The 19,532-nt window shown below is 37.4% G+C and overlaps 3 protein-coding genes across 3 annotated transcripts; all 3 read right to left on the reverse strand.

Annotated features, from left to right (window-relative positions):
• Positions 1 to 8,209: 8,209 nt before the first annotated feature.
• On the reverse strand, positions 8,210 to 9,487 carry LOC113120307 (C3a anaphylatoxin chemotactic receptor-like). Its single transcript, XM_026290208.1, has 2 exons — positions 8,892 to 9,487; positions 8,210 to 8,787 (listed from the first exon to the last, which is right to left on the reverse strand). Exons 1-2 carry the CDS (start codon positions 9,441 to 9,443, stop codon positions 8,299 to 8,301), a joined length of 1,041 nt encoding a protein of 346 aa, XP_026145993.1. The 5' UTR covers positions 9,444 to 9,487; the 3' UTR covers positions 8,210 to 8,298.
• A 2,028-nt stretch (positions 9,488 to 11,515) lies between these two features.
• On the reverse strand, positions 11,516 to 12,637 carry LOC113120241 (C3a anaphylatoxin chemotactic receptor-like). The gene is made up of 2 exons (XM_026290163.1): positions 12,098 to 12,637; positions 11,516 to 11,989 (listed from the first exon to the last, which is right to left on the reverse strand). The coding sequence occupies exons 1-2, from the start codon at positions 12,635 to 12,637 to the stop codon at positions 11,516 to 11,518; spliced, it is 1,014 nt and encodes a 337-aa protein (XP_026145948.1).
• Positions 12,638 to 14,100: 1,463 nt separating this feature from the next.
• Positions 14,101 to 16,318, reverse strand: LOC113120308 (formyl peptide receptor-related sequence 4-like). The gene is made up of 3 exons (XM_026290209.1): positions 16,121 to 16,318; positions 15,042 to 15,567; positions 14,101 to 14,946 (listed from the first exon to the last, which is right to left on the reverse strand). Exons 2-3 carry the CDS (start codon positions 15,564 to 15,566, stop codon positions 14,443 to 14,445), a joined length of 1,029 nt encoding a protein of 342 aa, XP_026145994.1. The 5' UTR covers position 15,567; positions 16,121 to 16,318; the 3' UTR covers positions 14,101 to 14,442.
• Between the last annotated feature and the right edge of the window lie 3,214 nt (positions 16,319 to 19,532).

The following is a 19,532-nucleotide window of genomic DNA, read 5'->3' on the forward strand; positions in this document are numbered from 1 at the left end:
GGGAGGGAGGGAGGGTTGCGAGCCGTTGAGCTTACTTACCGAGCAGTAGTGCCACGTACAGTATATATATATATATATATATATATATATATATATGTATGTCCGGTGTCTAATAGGAGGTGGTGATTGGAGCGATTTGACATCTGAGCGCATCAGCTGTTCACAGCCTTGCCTCAGTGGCCTGACTGAACTAACGCTGCGCTCGATGTGACTTGACTTGACTATTTTTTTTTTTTAAAGATTAATAACTTCTGTAGCAAATGTAACTATTGCTCATTGTGAATGTTAATGGTTAACTAATGAGATCTTCTTGTAAAGTGATACTGTTTTTGTCTTATAGTTCTTCTGCACTTTTATCTATGTAAGACTTTTAACTTTATATATTTTTCTCTATTGATTTATTGCACAGTTATTTTTGTTATAAAAAAAAGGTTATTAAATCTGTTATACTGTACTATGACCACTTTTTTAAAAAAAATTCTGTACTGTGATAAAAGCATTAGCAATAAATCGCAACATGAAGATTTGATAGCGGCATTTCCCTACTTAACACATATTCTTTAATGACTGTCCCGATGTCTTCATTGATGTAGATACTTGGGCTCCCCAGGATGTGATTGCAGATGATTTTAGTCTTTATTTTCAAACATGCAAACCCCCAAAACACAACATTAGTCACTGATTTACTTGAGTAAATTGAGTTAAAAATCTCACTTAAAGCTGCGGTAGGGAACTTTTGACGCTCTAGCGGTTAATAAACAGAACTGCTTGCGTCTTGCGGAAGAACATCGTAGCCGGAACTACTTCTCTCTGTTTATGTCTATGAAGAATCACAAAGGTACTGGGTTACTCCGCCGCGGTACCCCCGAAGCAATCTAAAATAGTCCGAATATAAACACTTATTATAGGTGCACCCTAGTGATTCAGGACAAGCTAAAAACACGGTTTGGAAAATGGATTCATGGTGTACTTGCTTATTATGTTCATTTTTCTACATTTTGAACACAAACAAAGTTACGTAACTGCAAATGGCAATAGGACCACTGGGAGGAGCCAGAGGAGCTTGATTTTTTTCACAGATTATCTGTCTCATATTCTACTGTCAGGACATAATGACAGGTTTAACAAATAAGAAAAAAATATATATTTACAAAAGTTACCTACTGCAGCTTTAACTAATGCTGTAACTATACAATAAACCATGTCAATTGATAAATTAGTTTATTACAGTGATTTGTAAAGAAACATTTAAATTGCATGTAAAGCTGTACTTACATTATTATTATTTTTTAAATACATTTCTAATGATATATTTTTTTTTCTCCAGTTTGCTGAAATACAAACATTTAAACAGTGGACGTCATTGCTCGTTATTTAAGACTAATTTATACAAAATTACATTATTACATACTGAAGAACAGGTTAAGTAACAAAAATAATAATTAATGTCATCTAAGTGCATATATTTAGCAGAATTACACTTTTTATTAATTTTTTTCTAGTTAAGTAACATGTTTTGAGTTTATACTCACTCAATGGCTTTTCAGGGACATTGTTTGACATCTTGAAACTCTGAGCGATAACATGAGATGTGATTCTGTTTCTTTCAACACCTCTGATGATCGTTCATGTTTATTTGCTTTGGTAAAGAGGAAGAGATGATCGTTCATGTTTATTTGTTTCTCAATCCCATGCCAATGTTATTTATTATACATCACACATTCAAGTGTCAGTTCAGATCTTTAGACCTGCGTGTGTTTGTATTTTGCATTTTTTTTTTTACAATTATCAGTTGATGTGTTGACAACAAACTGCTTGTGCAATTTAAATGTGAAAGAAAGTGTTGTCTCTATTATTAAATAAATTACATTTAAAAAAGTGTTTTGTCATCTTTATTTAAAAATTTAATGCAGTGGGGTAACATTTGTTTACGAATATTGATTGAAGTAAGGGGGGAAAAAATCCCAGTTGACAGACACAACATGATTTAGTTAACTGGACTAGAAAAATAATAGTCAAGTCAACTTAAAGAAATGTGTTACCTGGACTAATTCCACTCTAATCTGAAGTTGCTTCAACAAGAAATATTTTGTCAAGATAACAAAATAATTTTAGGCAGCGGGGTAACAAAATATATTTAGTTGACTCAACAAATTCTCTTTACGGTGACTAAGTATAGAGGAAGAGACGTTCGTTCATGTTTATTTCCTAAAGAGGAAGAGACGTTCGTTCATGTTTATTTCCTGTGGCAACTAAAGAGCAAGAGACTTTCGTTCATGTTTATTTCCTGTGGCAACTAGAAGTAAAGAGAAAGAGACAGTCGATTCATGTGAGTTCTGCACTGCTGCGTACTGAGGCACTTAAATAATCTTTCACCTTACATTTAACACCAAAACTTTATTCATTGTTTAACTTTAGTGATACAATTGGCAGAATCTTAAATTTGACACTTTGTTTCATATCACAAGTAACAAAACTAACCATGATTCATAATGTTTCATTAAGTTTCGTTCATACATCAAGTGAAAAGCATCTTTCAATTCTTAGGATTAACACTGAGATCACTGTAACAATGAGACACGATTAAAATTGAAGAACAGATTTCTACCCAGCCCCTAATTAGTTCTATTAGTTAGCTAGTGAAATTAATAAACACTCCGTGCATTGATGCTGAATGAACATGCAATTTTCTTATTCCCTGCACCCCCCCCCCCCCCCCCCAACACACACACATAACACTCAGCTCACCCACTCACATCCACTCACGCCATGCGGTTTACACATATTCCGTGACAGTTATTAGGGTCAAATTTGTCTCCGCTTTTATGAATTGGAGTGATGAGGCCATGGTTCCCGGTCCTGGGAAATACACCTGCACTAAGGATGATATTAAACAGTTTAAGAATGGTACGTTTGAATTGTTATTCTGTGCATTTAATCATTTAATTCAGAATGCCATCAATACCACATGCTTTTGGGGATTTTTGTTCTTTTATATTATTGCACAGTTCAGCTAGTGTAACAGGATAATCTAGGGTGTTCCAGTACTCTTTAATGGTTGACTCTTGAACACAGTCTATAGTGAGTTTTGTTCATGGTTTTTGTTTATAGGTTAGAGAAGAGGTTAGAGAAGTGGTTTATCCACACATCTCCATTCTGGATGGGTAACTTCTTCATGGTAAGATTTGTTTAGTGTGTTCCAGGGTTCCCAGAAACTATTTAATTCTAGACATTGTTCTATACCTTTAGATGATTTTGTATAATTTGTCTCTTTTTCGTTCTTAGGATGTTCTTATATTGTTTAAGTTTCTCGTGGTAGAGTTGGCGTGTGTTTACATTGTCAGCATCTCTGTGTTTCTGATTTGATAGAGTTCTTCTTTTCTCTAGCGGTTTGCATGTGCACTGCACGTCGACACGGACAATGGCGTGCAGAAGTATACACTAAAACTGACGCAAAGTCTACGGTGTAGGTCCGATGCAGAAGTATAAATCATCCTTAAGTCACCAGTCACTTACTTTGGCTAACAGAACATCGCCCCTCCCCCTCCATCATTTTATATTTCTATGTTCAATATCTAATTAATAGAGGTCTAAGCACTTTTAAGAAAGCTTTGCTTTTGATGTCCTTCATATGTAAAAGGGAAGTGACTAGGGCTATACAAATACCCACAATTGTCTCTTTGCACTTTACCACTTGTTTACTTACATGAGGTAGTTCATGTATTTGGACCAAGTGTTCAAGTGGGCATGAAGACTGCAAATCTGATGGGACACACTTATAGTGTAATGTTTATAGAGCTTTATTTAGATTTTCACTACTTTGCACTTTAAAATACGCTTCTAAATATCTGTTCAGTAATCTCTGTAACAAATGACACATTTAAGTAATTGTGGTGCTTCTAATTAAGTGATAAATAGCGGTTGCATATGTTGTACAAAATTTGCACCAATAAAATATGCAATAATACTGAATTTTACTGCCAACTTATATAATGCTCATATAGATATAGATATATTTAATATTTGCTGGACTTATCATTTCCAGTGATGTGAGTAGATAAAGTTCTTTTTTTTTTTTTTTTTTTTTTTACATAGCCATGCATTTATTGCAGAGGTCAATATAACAAAACTAAAACCATGTAAAAACCTAATTCATATGGTTCACAATCTTCATGCAGACAAACCTGTGTCCCTTTCCAGTATTAGCATGATAATAATATCCACTTTCTCTTTCTGCCTTAAGTGGGTTTAAATACATCATGCTAATATTTACCAAACAAAGAACATAGGCAAGCACAACCTCATTAAAATGTAGTAGGCCTACTGTTGCATGATGTTGCAATATTTTCAGTGCACAAAGTTCTTTAAGTTAAACCCTAATCTGACTCCATTTAATTATGATCATCAATTTAGGTTGAAATGCCTTTTTTTTCTAATTATTATTATTATTATTAATTTATTATTCTGAGAAGTGATTATTCTATTTTGCTCTTTAATCATATTGAATCTCATTAGTCCTATTCTTATAACACTCTGAGTCTTGTACTGGCCGGTATAGTATTGATTAATATTCTCGATTGCTCGTGCAATACTTTGCTCATTCCAGAATACTTTTATTTAGTCCCCATAGATCTTAAACACTTGAATAAGGTAAGACTATATCTAACCCAGGGTCATAACCATTACTATTACTGTAGGAGCAGGTTGACAAACTTTATGTAACTTTATATAATCATTTCTCACTTACACTTAAAATAATATTACAACAATCAGAGGATGAAGCTGACCTGAATTTGGGTTGGTCAACAACACACTGTTGTTCTAAATGGAAAAACCCAATAGCCTCTACAGTCTAAGTAAACATAACTAGTGCCAGTGTGTTAGCCGGAGCTCTAAAACATTTCAGTCCATTACTAACCTGAGTGCAGATTTGCAGTGTTATTGGCTTAACACAATTAATCAAAGTCAAACATCTCAGATTATGTCAAAATACATTTACATGTATTATCAGTCAGGTAAATATGTATTATGCTATTTCATAGCCAAATCTAAGATATCAATCAATACATGAATATAAGAGTAAGATGCATACCTGACTTTTGAAACATGCATAAAAGTGTGTGGATACACTCTAAGTACAGGTTTCGGACTACAAAATCACCCTGAGCTTTTTGCAGTTTTCACTTAAACACCCTGACCAAGGCAAACATTCTCCAAAATGGAGAGAGGAACTAACAATTTGAATTTGCATGGATCAAGTCGAGTTAACACCTTTCAGGACAGAAGGTAATCTGTATGCAAGTAATTGAGAAATGACAAACCCTCTCTTCAAGTTCTCTTCAGGTTCATCTCCAGGGGTGTCAAACTCCATTCCTGGAGAGCCGTAGCCCTGCAGAGTTTAGTTCTAACCCTGCTCCAGCACACATATCATTTAGTTTTAAAATAAGCCTAAATGATTAGATTAGCTGGATCAGGTGTGTTTAATTAGGGTTATATCTAAACTGTGCAGGACTGTGGCCCTCCAGGAACTCAGTTCGAGACCCTTGCTCTAAACTCTAAAAGAAAAAATAGATGGCACTTTGTTTCCTATGTCCGCTTTCAATCCATCACTTTTTTCACACAGCTTTGTTTGCGCTGCTGGCTTTGTCGATCTACGATAGTGTAACCCTGAGCAAGTGGTTCTACATGCTCATCAGATTCTTTGCTGTTGATAGAGAGCCTCATAGATGGCTATTTAAAGTTTTGTGTATTTTTGTGACTTTAGAGCCCCCTTCAGTTAAGCGAGTGGAATACACTTATGTCTGTGTACCATCAGAATGATCCCGAAAGTAAAAGTAGAAAACTGAAGTAGAAAACTGAAGTAGAAAACGTACAGTTGCTCTCGGGATTGCAATGGCTTATGTACGTTTACAGTAAATGGTAGAAAATAATAAAATGTTAAAAGTTATGAAATGTTCTCATGGTGCAGAATGGAAATAATAAGACGTGGTTGAAAGGACTTTGATTGACCTTATGACAAAGTTCTGTCACAGAAAATAAATAAATAAATAAAACCAGGATATGCAGCTGGGTAATATATAGCCCAAGTATGATTGGCTGATGTCATGCCAGCCTGTGAACCTACTCCTTTGTGATTGGCTAACATGGTTTAAATCCTATGAATTTATCAGTGTTGGCATTGATAATATAAAAAGGGAAGGATTTGATTACTCAGGATGCATTTTTTTTATTCATTCATGAGCAGCCATTCATTAACTCTTGTGTGCATTAGCTGGGAGGCAAATCAGATATTTGGCCTTGTTCAGCCATTTTGCTTGTCTCGTTGGTGCATATGACCGCTCATTTTTGTTTTTCTTTGACTGTACAAGTAGTTATCGGATCTGTGTATGTGGACTCCTTTCGGCTCCGTTGTGGTATGAAAGTGAGAATTTTGTATTTTTGAATGTGCCTTGAAGTTTGTACCAGTTAACCATGTTGTCATTTAGGAGTAGAAACTCTGCGGTCTCTTAGCGTGTCCACATGGAGTGTGGTGCTTAACCACTTGTTTTGCTTTCACAACTGGGTGGCCAAGTCACATATTGCGCTTTAAACAAAACCGATTGTGTCAAAGCAACTGAACAACATTAATTAGGAACACAGTGTGTCAATGCAAAATGACAGTCAAAGGCAGTTCATCACTGAATTCAGTGATTTCGTTGACATCATTCAGCTCAGTTCTGTTTAAATAGTGTCTGTGCAATCATTTGCAATCAAGTCAATGATGTCACTGTAAATGAAGTTTGCAAGGAACTTTTCCCTTACTGGTCATTTCTGTGATTTAAGATTGTTTAAAAAAAAAAAAAAAAAATAGGGTAAAAATAATTGTTTATGTTTAAATAAATTGCTAAAATTTTTATACATTGTCTATGTCTAATGCTCAACCTGCCTTTGGCAATGAACCTGTGTGCCCTTATATGTGGCTGTTATCTCCCAGTTTATTCCAGGTGGTGTAGTCAATTACAGGATTTGTATCGGTTGTTTTTGGTAATTTCCCCTACCTGACCACCCATTGCCACACATGCAGACCAAACTCCTATTAAAAATGCTTCAATCTTACAGTCTTTATGACTACCACAACAAAAATACAAGTGTGCCTGTTCTAATTATTAAAGATATGGTGACCTTCCAATGGTTAGAACAAAAAAAAAAAACTAAGTAAACATGATTGCTTATTCTTTCATGTTATTTAATTTTCCATCAATATTCAAAAGAAACATTCTCACTTTTTTTTATGTTTATGATTTGGTAATTGTCTTTTGCAGGGATATTTTATATGTGTGCCCACAGAATGTATGAATCCAGGAGAGTGGTTGGAAGTTACTAATTTGAAGAAGGAAAAACAGCAAGAAGCAGAAAGATCTGGCTCAGAAATAATCAGGACCTCCGTTAGACCTTACTGTTATACCTTAAAATGGCAAAAATACACTGACAGATTAATAGCTTAAAACAGCATTGAAGGACGTCTTGTCTGAGCTGTTGGAAAGTAGAGTTTGCACATGTGGTAGTCTATATGTAACTGTTTAGTAATAATTTCATTTTTAGTGTTGCAGACATTCTTTGCAACCATTCATACGCATTTTTTTTCTTTCCATGGGGCCATGAGGAGTAGACTTGCAGTTTCACACCAGCTCAAATACACAGTCAGCAAATGTGACACATCCTGTGTTAAACACTGTGTATATTTAGTCTTATCGGGGCTTTAGGTTTATCAGTGCGTTCAAACATTCATTTCCACAGAATTTTCTTGCTTTCACCCTTTTCATTAATAGAAATGGTCCTTCGTCTTCTGAGCAATTCTTTTAATAAAATGTTTTGCCAAGTGAGGTGCAAAAAGAAGAATGGCCTTCTTTAAAAAAAAGTTCACTTCCTTTTTTTTTCTGAAGAAGACCACTTACTCTTAAAAACTATAAAAAAAAACCCTGAATTCCCCCAAATCATTAAAAACAGACATTAGCTAAGAAAATCTTAATACATTGTATTTTCTTGAAATTTGTAACTTTTCTAAACAATTTAAATTTTAGTAGGCAAACAAGTAAAGCTCCTATCTATTTGTACTGAAAAAGACTGGCATTTCAAAAGCTGTTTGACAAGATAATGATTAAATAACTTAATTCAAACCAGAAAATAATATGTCAAAAATGGTATATTTAAATTCTTATTTGGTTCTGTCTTTGTCTTATAAATATATTCTATATTTTTAAAGGAAACTGTGGAGGACACAATGCATGCATCATAAAAACATCCCTGTAAAAAGTTCCTTTAAACTACAGTAACACAATCAGTTTTTGCAGTCTTTGGAATGGAGCTTTCTTCGCCATTGCCTTCCTGTGAGAGACTATGGCCTTCCTCCATAAGTGCTCTGTGAAAAATCCCAGACAAACTTTGGTTGCAGCGCCGACGAACATCCAGTCCCATGCAGAAATACAGAACCGGGTTAATGCAGCTGTTGAAATAGGCCACTTTTGAAGCCATACTCAATGCCACTTTTACCCCTTCGTTGCCTTCGTTCACCAACTTGACCAGCCCTATAAAGTGGTATGGAGCCCAACATAAGAAAAAGGCACAGACCAATACAGCAAGAATCCGAAGAGGCCTTGATTTTCCAGAGAGCCGTGTTCTGCGTATCCCAATAGCAGCTAGTATGTAACAGATGAGGATGACCAGGAAGGGCAACACGAATCCACAGATGAAACGAATGCAGTAGTAGATATACTTTGCTGAATCGTCGCCCGCTTCTGCTCCTTTCTCCTGAAAATGAAATGATAAATATAAATGTACATATTTGCTTATATATTATTATATAGTTATTATATAATAATGTGCAAGGTTATTCATGCAGACATAAAAGTAACCTTCAGTGAGCAGTGGCTCAAATTGTTCTTGTCGAGAAAGACTTCCCGGTACACAAAGTACGGTGAACTAAAGATCACAGCCACAATCCAAACTCCAACACTGACCACACGAGCGGCAAATAACGTCCGTCGTTCTCTGGTGAACACTGGATGGCAAACGCAGAGCGCTCGATCCACACTGATGACGGCCAGAAGAAAAACACTGCAGAACATGTTGGCGTACTTGAAGAAGCCAATAAACTTGCAGAGAAAGAGTCCAAAAGGCCAGTTGTTAAAAAAAAGCTTTTTGGAGAGAGAAATAGCTCGCGTCATGCAGAAGATCAGGTCTGCTATGGCGAGATTGACCAGCCATACGTTAGTGACATTGGGCTTCATACGCAAGCCAGCCACCCAGATGACCACAGAGTTCCCAGTGGTGCCTAAGAAAATTAAGATGATGAGGAGGACAATACTGATCTTATTCACAAAGTCTCCAGTGTCCACTGTAGTGTTTGCATGGTGATTTGAGATGTCAGAGTGAATCTTATGGAGAAGAGTTGTATTTGATGCCATCTATAATAAAGACAGATAAATATATATTATGTATTATAGATATATGTTCCGTCGGTTTTTCTGTTTAACAACATATATGTTTGTTCATGACGTCAGTTTGAGAGCCAACTACAATGACTAAGTTGTCACAGGAATTTCTAAAATGCTTGAAGTGATCAAATTTTCATATTCATATCAAAAGATAAATACCCTTATTGTGATCATGGCACCACAAGTGTATCGGTTTATCGGTCTTGTAAGAATTGCAAGATGAACACAACTGTAGTCATCGGGCTTATAAAATTGGTGGTTTGTATAAATACATACATACATTTACTATTAACAATGTGTTGATGAATCAATGTGAGTGTTCTTACCTGTATATAAGTCAGTTTGACTGCTGCAGTAATACTTGGTGAATGAATCGCAAGTGTCAGGAAGGAAGGGGGAGGAGAGATATATGTATATACATTTTTGTATGTCACCTCCCTCTTCCTGTTTGTCCCTTTATGAACATATTCTAAGAAGGTTGGAAAATGTATTAAAATTGTAGTCTCACTCTTCTCTCCAAAACTATCTATAGTGGTTTGATAATATTCAACTCAGCTGACTGTTGCTGATTGCTGAAGTTCATCTTGGTTCAGGTTTTATGATCGTGACACCATCTTTTTCATAGTTTACCATTGGTGTATTTGATTAAAGTTTTTTTTTTTTTTTTTTTACTCCTCGGGTTTTATTATCTTGACACCATCTTTTCCTAGTTTAGCTATGGTGTCTGTGATTAAAGTTTTTTTTTCTAGTTCTTCATAGATTCTGGCTTTGTGAAGTTCTCTGTGGTTGGTTTTTGCGGAAACAAGGTGAGGCTTGCTGTTTATGTGGTTCAGAGCTAGGCCTTCTTGTGTTTGATGATTCCTATCATTCATTTTAGATTTTCACTCACTATGTTTTCTACTCTGATCAAGTGTTGCTGTGTTTTGTTTATGCAGTAATAATAAAAGACTGATGTTCTTAAAAAAACAATTGGATTGTTAGGGTTATAAACACTCCTGCTTAACCGGCTCCCATGATTTATCATATATATGTCATTCTCAAATAAAAAGATATTAAGGATTTTTAACTTTACAACTAAATTACTCTGTATACCAGTAAGTATTATTGTTAATTGCTTTGCAATTTAAGTATCATAATCAGGGCTGCCAACTTGGAAAAATTCATTATGAAACTCTCACAATGAAGACAGTTTTAAATCTGTCATCCCACACATCCTTTTTGTCATGCAGTTTCACCGACGTGACATCCGATTTGACAGTTTTTATTTTTTATATAAAGAACATATGAGCAATATGAGTTGAGCAATATCAGACAAGGAGGAAGAATGCTGTTTTCTCCAGATATCAGCTGAGTGAATGATACAAAAACCGATTCAAGTCAATAGTCTCTTGCTTCAAGAATTGTTTTAAGTGCATTCGTGCCACCCCTGAGCTCTATTAAATAGTCTGTGTAAATGCGTCTAATGCAGTTTTATATATTGTTTTGTTTCGCATTATTTTCATGCAACCATGATATGTTTTCAGGTCTTGCTTTGCATAGGTCTTGGTCTTGACTACAACAGTATTGCTAACAAAGATAAATTGCAGCAGAAGCTTTTTGCATAGCCATGCATTTATTGCGCAGGTAAATTTTCTAAAACAAATAAAATGAAGGCTGATAATAACTTTCTCTTTTTCTGCCTCAGGTGGGCTTAAATACATAATCTTATTATTTACTGGACATGAACATAAACAATCATAACAATGTATATGGGCCTACTGTTGGATTAACATACATTGAGTTAGATTACATAGACTGTAACATTACAAATGATCTACAATTGAATTTTACCATAAATATCTTAAAGGCTCCAAATACTGGTTAAAGCTAGCCAGAAGACCAAACACTGAGGTACATAAAATGTTCATTCTGCTAAAGAGTGTTTAGTTTATTTAGTCACATTTCAACTCCCACAAGAGTGGCCCAAAGTTCTGTACAATGCATTCAGTAGGACCAAGAAATAGAGGCTAAAATCTCTTGTGAACTCAAACTTTAGTGACAAACTAAGTGTCTGTAGTCTTTGGAATGGAGCTTTCTTCGCCATTGCCTTGCTGTGAGAGACTTTGGTCTTCCTCCGTAAGTGCTCTACGAAAAATCCCAGACAGACTTTGGTTACATCGATGACGAACATCCAGTCCCATGCAGAAGTAGAGCACTGGGTTAATGCAGCTGTTGAAATAGGCTAAATTTGAAACCATTGTCCATCCCACTTTTACTGCCACGTCATCTTCATTCACCAACTTGACCAGCCCTAGAAAGTGGTATGGAGCCCAACATAAGAAAAAGGCACAGACCAATACAGCAAGAATCCGAAGAGGCCTTGATTTTCCAGAGAGCCGTGTTCTGCGTATCCCAACAGCAGCTAGTATGTAACAGATGAGGATGACCAGGAAGGGCAACACGAATCCACAGATGAAACGAATGCAGTAGTAGACATACTTTGCTGAACTGTCACCTGCTTCTGCCGATCCTTTGTGCTGCAAACAAAAGTATAAAATCTGTCATTCAAAATGATGACATAAACAATTACTTTATAAAATTATGCATAAACATGATTATTTATATATTTGTGCAGGCATTCTGACCTCCAGTGAGCATTGGCTCAAATTGTTCTTGCCGAGAAAGACTTCCCGGTACACAAAGTACGGTGAACTAAAGATCACCGCCACAATCCAAACTCCAACACTGACCACACGAGCGGCAAATAACGTCCGTCGTTTTCTGGTGAACACTGGACACCAGACGCAGAGCACTCGATCCACACTGATGACGGCCAGAAGAAAAACACTGCAGAACATGTTGGCGTACTTGAAGAAACCATTGAACTTGCAGAGAAAGAGTCCAAAAGTCCAGTGGTTAAAGAAAAGACTTGAGATGAGTGATATGACTCGTGTCATGCAGAAGATCAGGTCTGCTACGGCGAGATTGACCAGCCATACGTTTGTGACATTGGGCTTCATGAGGAAGCCGGCCACCCAGATGACCACAGAGTTCCCAGTGATGCCGAGGAGAACAATGACGTTGAGGAAGACAATACTAGCCTTATTCATAATGGCCTCAGTGTCCGATGTAGTGTTTGAGACCTCAGAGTGAGTGTGGAAGAGAAGAGTTATATTGGAGCTCATTCTACAATCACGAGAGATAAATCATTGAATGTTATTTCAGTTGAAAAAAAAAAACAGATCTGTCTTGATGTCAATTTCTAAGCTAATTTCAAAGATTAATTCACAGGTTTTCTTAAAAAATTCTTGAATGCTCAATGAGATCAAAATTTTAATATTTTTGCAAGAAGATGCAACCGAAATGTGTTTCAGGTGAAAGAAATTTTTTTGTTGAGCTCATTTTTTTTTTTTTTTTTTTTTTTTACTAACACTCGTTATGTCACATGTGTATTCAGATACTTACAACATTTATTGCACTGGCTGCAAAGCAATAGCAAAACCTATACAGAATTATAGATGTAGATGATGTTGTTATTCTTACCTGTACAAATCGGCGTTTTTCCAAAATCAGAGTAAACCATCAGTCTTGAAGAAAAACAACACTGGATGATCCTTTGTGATTGAGTCAACAGCTGAGTTATACTATTATAAGATCATTATGCTCTGCTGATAAATAAATCGAATTGAATTTGCTCTCTTCTCCCCTTTTCAGTGTAATGGATCTGGGGAGGAGACTTGCACAAAAGTGAAGATCTTTGCTTGTTTACGTAAACACAAATGATGTAAGTGAAGTGTGGTTTTGGAAATTCATATATTATTCATGTATTTATATTGTTTGTTCAAGTCACAAAAATACACTACAAGATAGTCTCAAAATGTAACAACAAGATAGTCTCTGGAATGTTCAGGTAAACCTTTAATAAAAATACAGTTTTTAAGGAAAATGTAGGCAACAGCTATGTAAAGATTATTTTAATTAGTCAACGATTCAGATATCTTAATGTATGTAAATATTTTCAAATTAGTCTACTCGTCTAATTTTTACTAGAAGCTTCAGATAGTAACATATCAGATTCTGTATGATTATGTTCGCTCATGTCTTTTGAGCTCATTTTGCTAACTTGTAATCTAAATTCCTGGTAACTTAATCATTCATTTAATCATCTCTTCCTTAGCTACTATGCACAATTAATGTTTTTAAGAGGTTAACTTTTAAGACAGCTTTTTATGACATAGTTTATTTGGTAGGCAACTCGTTCAAAACTGCAGAGAAATCATATTTAAATCACTTGACTACTTGCAAACTTATATCAGTAGTTAGGTAACTATGCAAATTGATATAAAACATTTTCTAAATATAATCAGAATCACAGAATTTTCAGTGAAATATTGCAGTCTCACTTCTGAGCAATGTAGTACCTGTTCACTTTGTTATTTTGCAATATTGCTCAACCTTTAATTTTACAGTATCACTGCAAAAAGTGTGCTCAGTAATGCCATTAAGAGTTAAAGTTTTAAGGTTTTTTCGATTCACTATTTAACCACAGAAGATATAAAAAATGTAACTACTGAACTATTGAAATCCTTGATTTTTTTTTCTGATGAATAGTGCATCAGACACCTTTTTTCATACACTGTGTATTTATTGCAAAGGAAAATATTACAGGAATAAAATAAACAATAAAATTAACCCTAGTCGTAATGCAAATGCAATCCTGGTCTAAAAACCTGCAATCCTGCCCTTTACCCCATTAAAGGCTACAAGAAGTTTCCGTTTTCTCTTCCGGCCAATGTCATCCTGTTTATAAACAAATTAACATTAACATTAAAATTAGCAAATATAGCTGATCATAAAAACGTACGATTGACACATAAACATTTGTATAAAAAACATGACATATATTACAAGTTACTAGTATTTTGCAATTTTTCATAAAGGCTCCATCTACATATTCAAGCATTAACTTTACATTTTGTTAGATATAAATCTAGATATTAATCTCTTCAGCTTTAGTGACTAACTCAGTGTTTGCAGGATTGAAATTTAAGCTTTCTTCTCTAGTGCTTTGCTGTGAGAGACTTTGGTCTTCCTCCATAAGTGCTCTGTGAAAAATCCCAGACAGGCTTTGGTTGCAGCGCCGACTAACATCCAGTCCCATGCAGAAATACAGAACTGGGTTCACACAGCTGTTGAAATAAGCTAAGTTTGAAGCCATAGTCCATCCTTCTTTCACTGCCTTGTGGTCTTTGTTCATCAACTTGACCAGCCCTAGAAAGTGGTATGGAGCCCAACATAAGAAAAAGGCACAGACCAATACAGCAAGAATCCGAAGAGGCCTCGATTTTCCAGAGAGCCGCATTCTGCATATCCTAACAGCAGCTAGTATGTAACAGATAAGGATGACCAGGAAGGGCAACAAGAATCCACAGATGAAACGAATGCAGTAGTAGACATACTTTGCTGAAATCCCACCCTCTGCTGCTCCTTCCTCCTGGTAATGAAATTATAAATACATAATTCTGAATACAGTCTTCATGCAATGTATTGAAAGGTTGTGCATGCAGTAATCTGTAAAACCATTCTGACCTTGAATGAGCAGTAGCTCAAGTTTTTCTTGTCGGGGAGGACCTGCCGGTACACAAAGTATGGTGAGCTGAACATCAACGCCACAATCCAAACTCCCAAACTGACCACACGAGCGGCACATAACGTCCGTCGTTTTCTGGTGAACACTGGACACCAGACGCAGAGCGCTCGATCCACACTGATGACGGCCAGAAGAAAAACACTGCAGAACATGTTGGCGTACTTGAAGAAACCATTAAACTTGCAGAGAAAAACTCCAAAAGGCCAGTGGTCATAGAAAAGCTTTTTGGTGAGAGAAATAGCTCGCGTCAAGCAGAAGATCAGGTCTGCTACAGCGAGATTGACCAGCCAAACGTTTGTAACGGTGGGTTTCATGCGCAAGCCAGCCACCCAGATGACCACAGAGTTCCCGGTGGTTCCGAGGAGAACAATGATGGTGTAGAAGACAATGTCCAATGTCGTTGTCTCATGGTACACTGAGGTTTTGGAGTTGGATTGAAGGGAAAGCGTTATATTGGAGGTCATTCTACAAGCAAGAGATAAATCATTAGAAGGTACATTTTCATTTTTTCGTCTGTAGGTCCACAGCAACTTTCCCTCAACTTTTATCTGTCTACACAATCTGTACATCAGATTGCCATGCTAGTCTCACAAGCTTCATCTCACAATTAAATAAATATGATGAGAATTGTATTTCAACCAAGCGGAGACAGGTTATTAAACTGATATCAGTTACGTAGAAGTCATAATAGCAACATTTATTTCAGCTATAGATTTAGAATTTCCCTGCTAAATCATTGGTAACCATTAAAACTTGTTTTTATTATTTTTTTAGGATAATTTAGGATTTCATTCACCCCATATATTTACAAAATAATCAATGTATTTTATTTATATTTAATTTTATTTAAAATTAAATGTATTATTAAAAACTTATTTAATATTTTTCATTCAAACATTAATATTTTATATATTATTCATGCAACAAATATATATGATTTAATCCTTGTCCTTAATCCTGTATTGTAAAAGGTCTTTCAATATGGTTAACTATATCTGGTGATGAATTAAGTTCTTACCTGCACAAAGTGTCAATAGGCGTTTTTGCAATGATCAGCCCAAACTAAAGGTCTCAGGATAAACAGCATTGCAAAATCCCTTGTCAATATGTTCAGCACAAGGCTATGTTTGAGTTTTAAATGCTATCAGCTATTCAGTTATTTTATGCTGAACAAGTTTTCTAACTTTTTCTTTTGCTCAGTCATTGTAAAGTGTGCTCTTTAGCAACAAAGGAAGACAGGCAGGAAGAGGGAGGAGACGTGCATATTTTGTCTACACATCAAATTCTGCAGGTTTCTGTGTACAGAGAAATCACAAAACCATATACATTTTTAAAGTCTGTGCTATATATTTAACAGTAAGAAAAATCTCTGTGTGCTTGAGGAATTTAATGTTTTTAGCAGAATTAGAAAAACTATTCCTGGGGCAGTACTCTATTAAAAGGTTCTTAAAAGTACACATTAGGTAGGATATTAATGTATTTTTAAAGTACTGATTCCCTATTGTCCCTATTGTCATGGTACACTGTAGGAAGGAGCATGCAGGAGGCATGAGGAAATGTAAACAGTTTTTAATCCTAGGAACACAGGGGAAATCCACGCAAAGGGAGCTTGAGCAAACACACGTACATTAGTAGACCTGAGAGAGACAGACTGCACAGACGGGGACTTAAATACAGGATATGATTGGGGACATATGGGTGCATTGGATGACAGTTACATTAATTAACAAAGTAGAACAATGGGGGGGGGGGGGGGGGGGGACTAAGGAGGATGGTGGACTAAGGAGGATGCACAGAAAGAGGATCCATGTCCAGGAGGGGGCTTGCAGACAGTCCAGGGAGGAGACGATGGAGAGAGGAACCAGAGAGGAGCCAGGAGGAGCTTGGAGCAGGAATAGCCTGGACCAGACCACAGTCATAATGTAGAGGGGGAGCTGACTGAAGGAGAAGCCATGGAGGAGGAATGGCCACCGACTCCAGGAGGCCGACCAATGGGGGCTGGAGCAGGTGGTGGAGGAGCCTGAGGTAGAGATGGAGAGCAAACAAGCCAGGGGGATGCCGAGGATCCGAGGGGCAGGGTTGAACCGTGGGCTCTGGCGACCAAAGCGGAGGTGGAGATCTGTGGTGGAGCAACTGAAGATGATCCAGCAAGAGGAAGGAGCCCAATGGAGCCAGTGTAATGGAGCTACAAGGTGCAGCCAGAGAAGCGGAGTCCTGAGGCGATGGCGGGTCGATGTCCGACCAAGGCGGAACTGGAGGGACAAGAGGGAGCTAGGAGCCGAGGTGGAGCCGCTGGGTCTACGGGCCGAGGCAGAGTCCAGGCTGAAGAGACTGGAGGCAGAGGTGAGGGATTCTCCAGCCATGGTGACACTGGAGGATGGCAGACCTGCAGAGCTCGCCCCATAATGATAGTGGGCTGAGGGCGAGCAGAGGGGCTGTCAGATGACAAATATGTAGAAAGCAGGAGCGAGTGGGAAGGTGAGCATTTGTGAGCCTCCGGCCATTCAGGAATAAACTCTGGATAGGGGGTCCCTCTGGGATGAACCCAAGAACAGGATGGCACTCTGGAGGAGCAGACAATTGAGGGTGCTTTCTAATAGCAGGCACTGGTGGGCACTCTGGAGAGGGGGACTGGAGCCCTCTCCTCTTCGTTTTGGCAACTTCGCCACACCATACTCAGCTCCCCCTCATACTCAGCTTTTCTCTGCGCTCCCACCAAATGCAGATTTCTCATTCGTGGATGGCACTGTCCCTGGCTCTCGCACCTGGTCTGACGGGTTCAGCTCTACGTCCTAGGTGATCCTCTGCTCAGTCTCTTGATTTTTGATGTAAGGGATCCAGAGTTATTTTCTGAGCCCTTTTCCTCACACTAGAATAATCCTTTTAGCAGTCCAAACTTTTCTCTGTAGACTTCTGATATCTGATTTTGTAGTTGAACCAAACCAGACAATTATTGAAGGGCACAGAGAAGACATTGCCTAATGTTTAGAGAGTCTGACTCATAATCCAAAGGTTGTGAGTTTGAGTCTCAAGCCGGCAGGAATTGTAGGTGGGGGGCAGAGTATGTACAGCACTCTCTCCACCCTCAATACCTCGACTGAGGTGCTCCTGAGCAAGACATTGAACCCCCAATTGCTCCCCAGGGGCCGCAGCATAAATGGCTGCCCACTGCTCCGTGTGTGTGTGTGTGTGCACTTTGGACGGGTTAAACGCAGAGCATGAATTCTGAGTATGGGTCACTATACTTGGCTGTATGTCACTTTCACTTCTCTACAGGACAGACTTGATGACGGCTGAGTAGAAATGTTTTAACAGCTCCTCTGGCACGTTAAACTTCCTCAATTGCCGAACGAAATACAACCTTTGTTGTTGTTGTTGTTTCAATTGGAGTAAATGTGATTGTCCCACTTCAGGTCCTGAGAGATGGTGGTTCCCAGGAATCTGAATGACTCCACTGCAGCCACAGAGCAGAGGGGGTATTTGTAACTTGCGTTTGCAAAATCTTTGCACTCACATACAAGCATGTGTGTGTGTGTGTGTGTCTATATATATATATATATATATATATATATATATATATATATATATATATATATATATATATATATATATATATATATATATATTATTATTATTATTATTATTATTATTATTATTATTATACACAGTGAGAGTACACACACATTTATCATGTAAATACAAACTTTTATTTTGGATGTGTTTATTCATGATTATAAGCGTCTCAGTCCTAGTCAGAATATACCTAACCATAATAATCTTTATGACTCCCCCCATCCCCTGAGGTAAAAACAACTATATTGAAGGGGTTTTATATACAGCAGTCAACAGACGTTATAAGAAAGAATAAATCCTTTTATTAGTTTGTGGATTTGCTTGAGCCAGAAAGAGCTACTGAACATAAATATAATGTGCAAAAGGCTTTTGAAAAAATACCCTTAGAAAGAGCTACTGCATTACTTCATTAGCTTGCGTCTGACCTGCAGCGATATCATTCTGGCTTAGTGGGGTGACAGCGAGCGAGTCATCTGATTCTGACCGTGTTCTCTTAGTACTCAAGAGTCTGAAGCCAGGAGAGCATATTAAGTTTTGTTCTCTGTATTTGTATTTTTACCGAGCTGAGTGTGCGTGTTTCACACACCTGCTCAAAAGCTATATTTGGAAGTGGCGGTACTGAGTACCTGTGCGTACTGGCCCACTTAAAGCACTGGACATAGACCATTACTGACCTCAATCACACCGGTTCCCTCAGAATCAGCTGGCCTGCCAATCTTCTGCGGCTGCTTCTCTTTGTCTCTGCTATCTTCGAATATCGATCTCATCTGCTCAAAGACTTGAAGGATACAATGGTAATAGCATTAATAGGGACCCTATGACATCTCGTTTTCATTGACAACAACATTCTATGGGGA

The sequence above is a fragment of the Carassius auratus genome, chromosome 19 (assembly GCF_003368295.1).
Source record: "Carassius auratus strain Wakin chromosome 19, ASM336829v1, whole genome shotgun sequence".
NCBI lineage: Eukaryota > Metazoa > Chordata > Actinopteri > Cypriniformes > Cyprinidae > Carassius > Carassius auratus.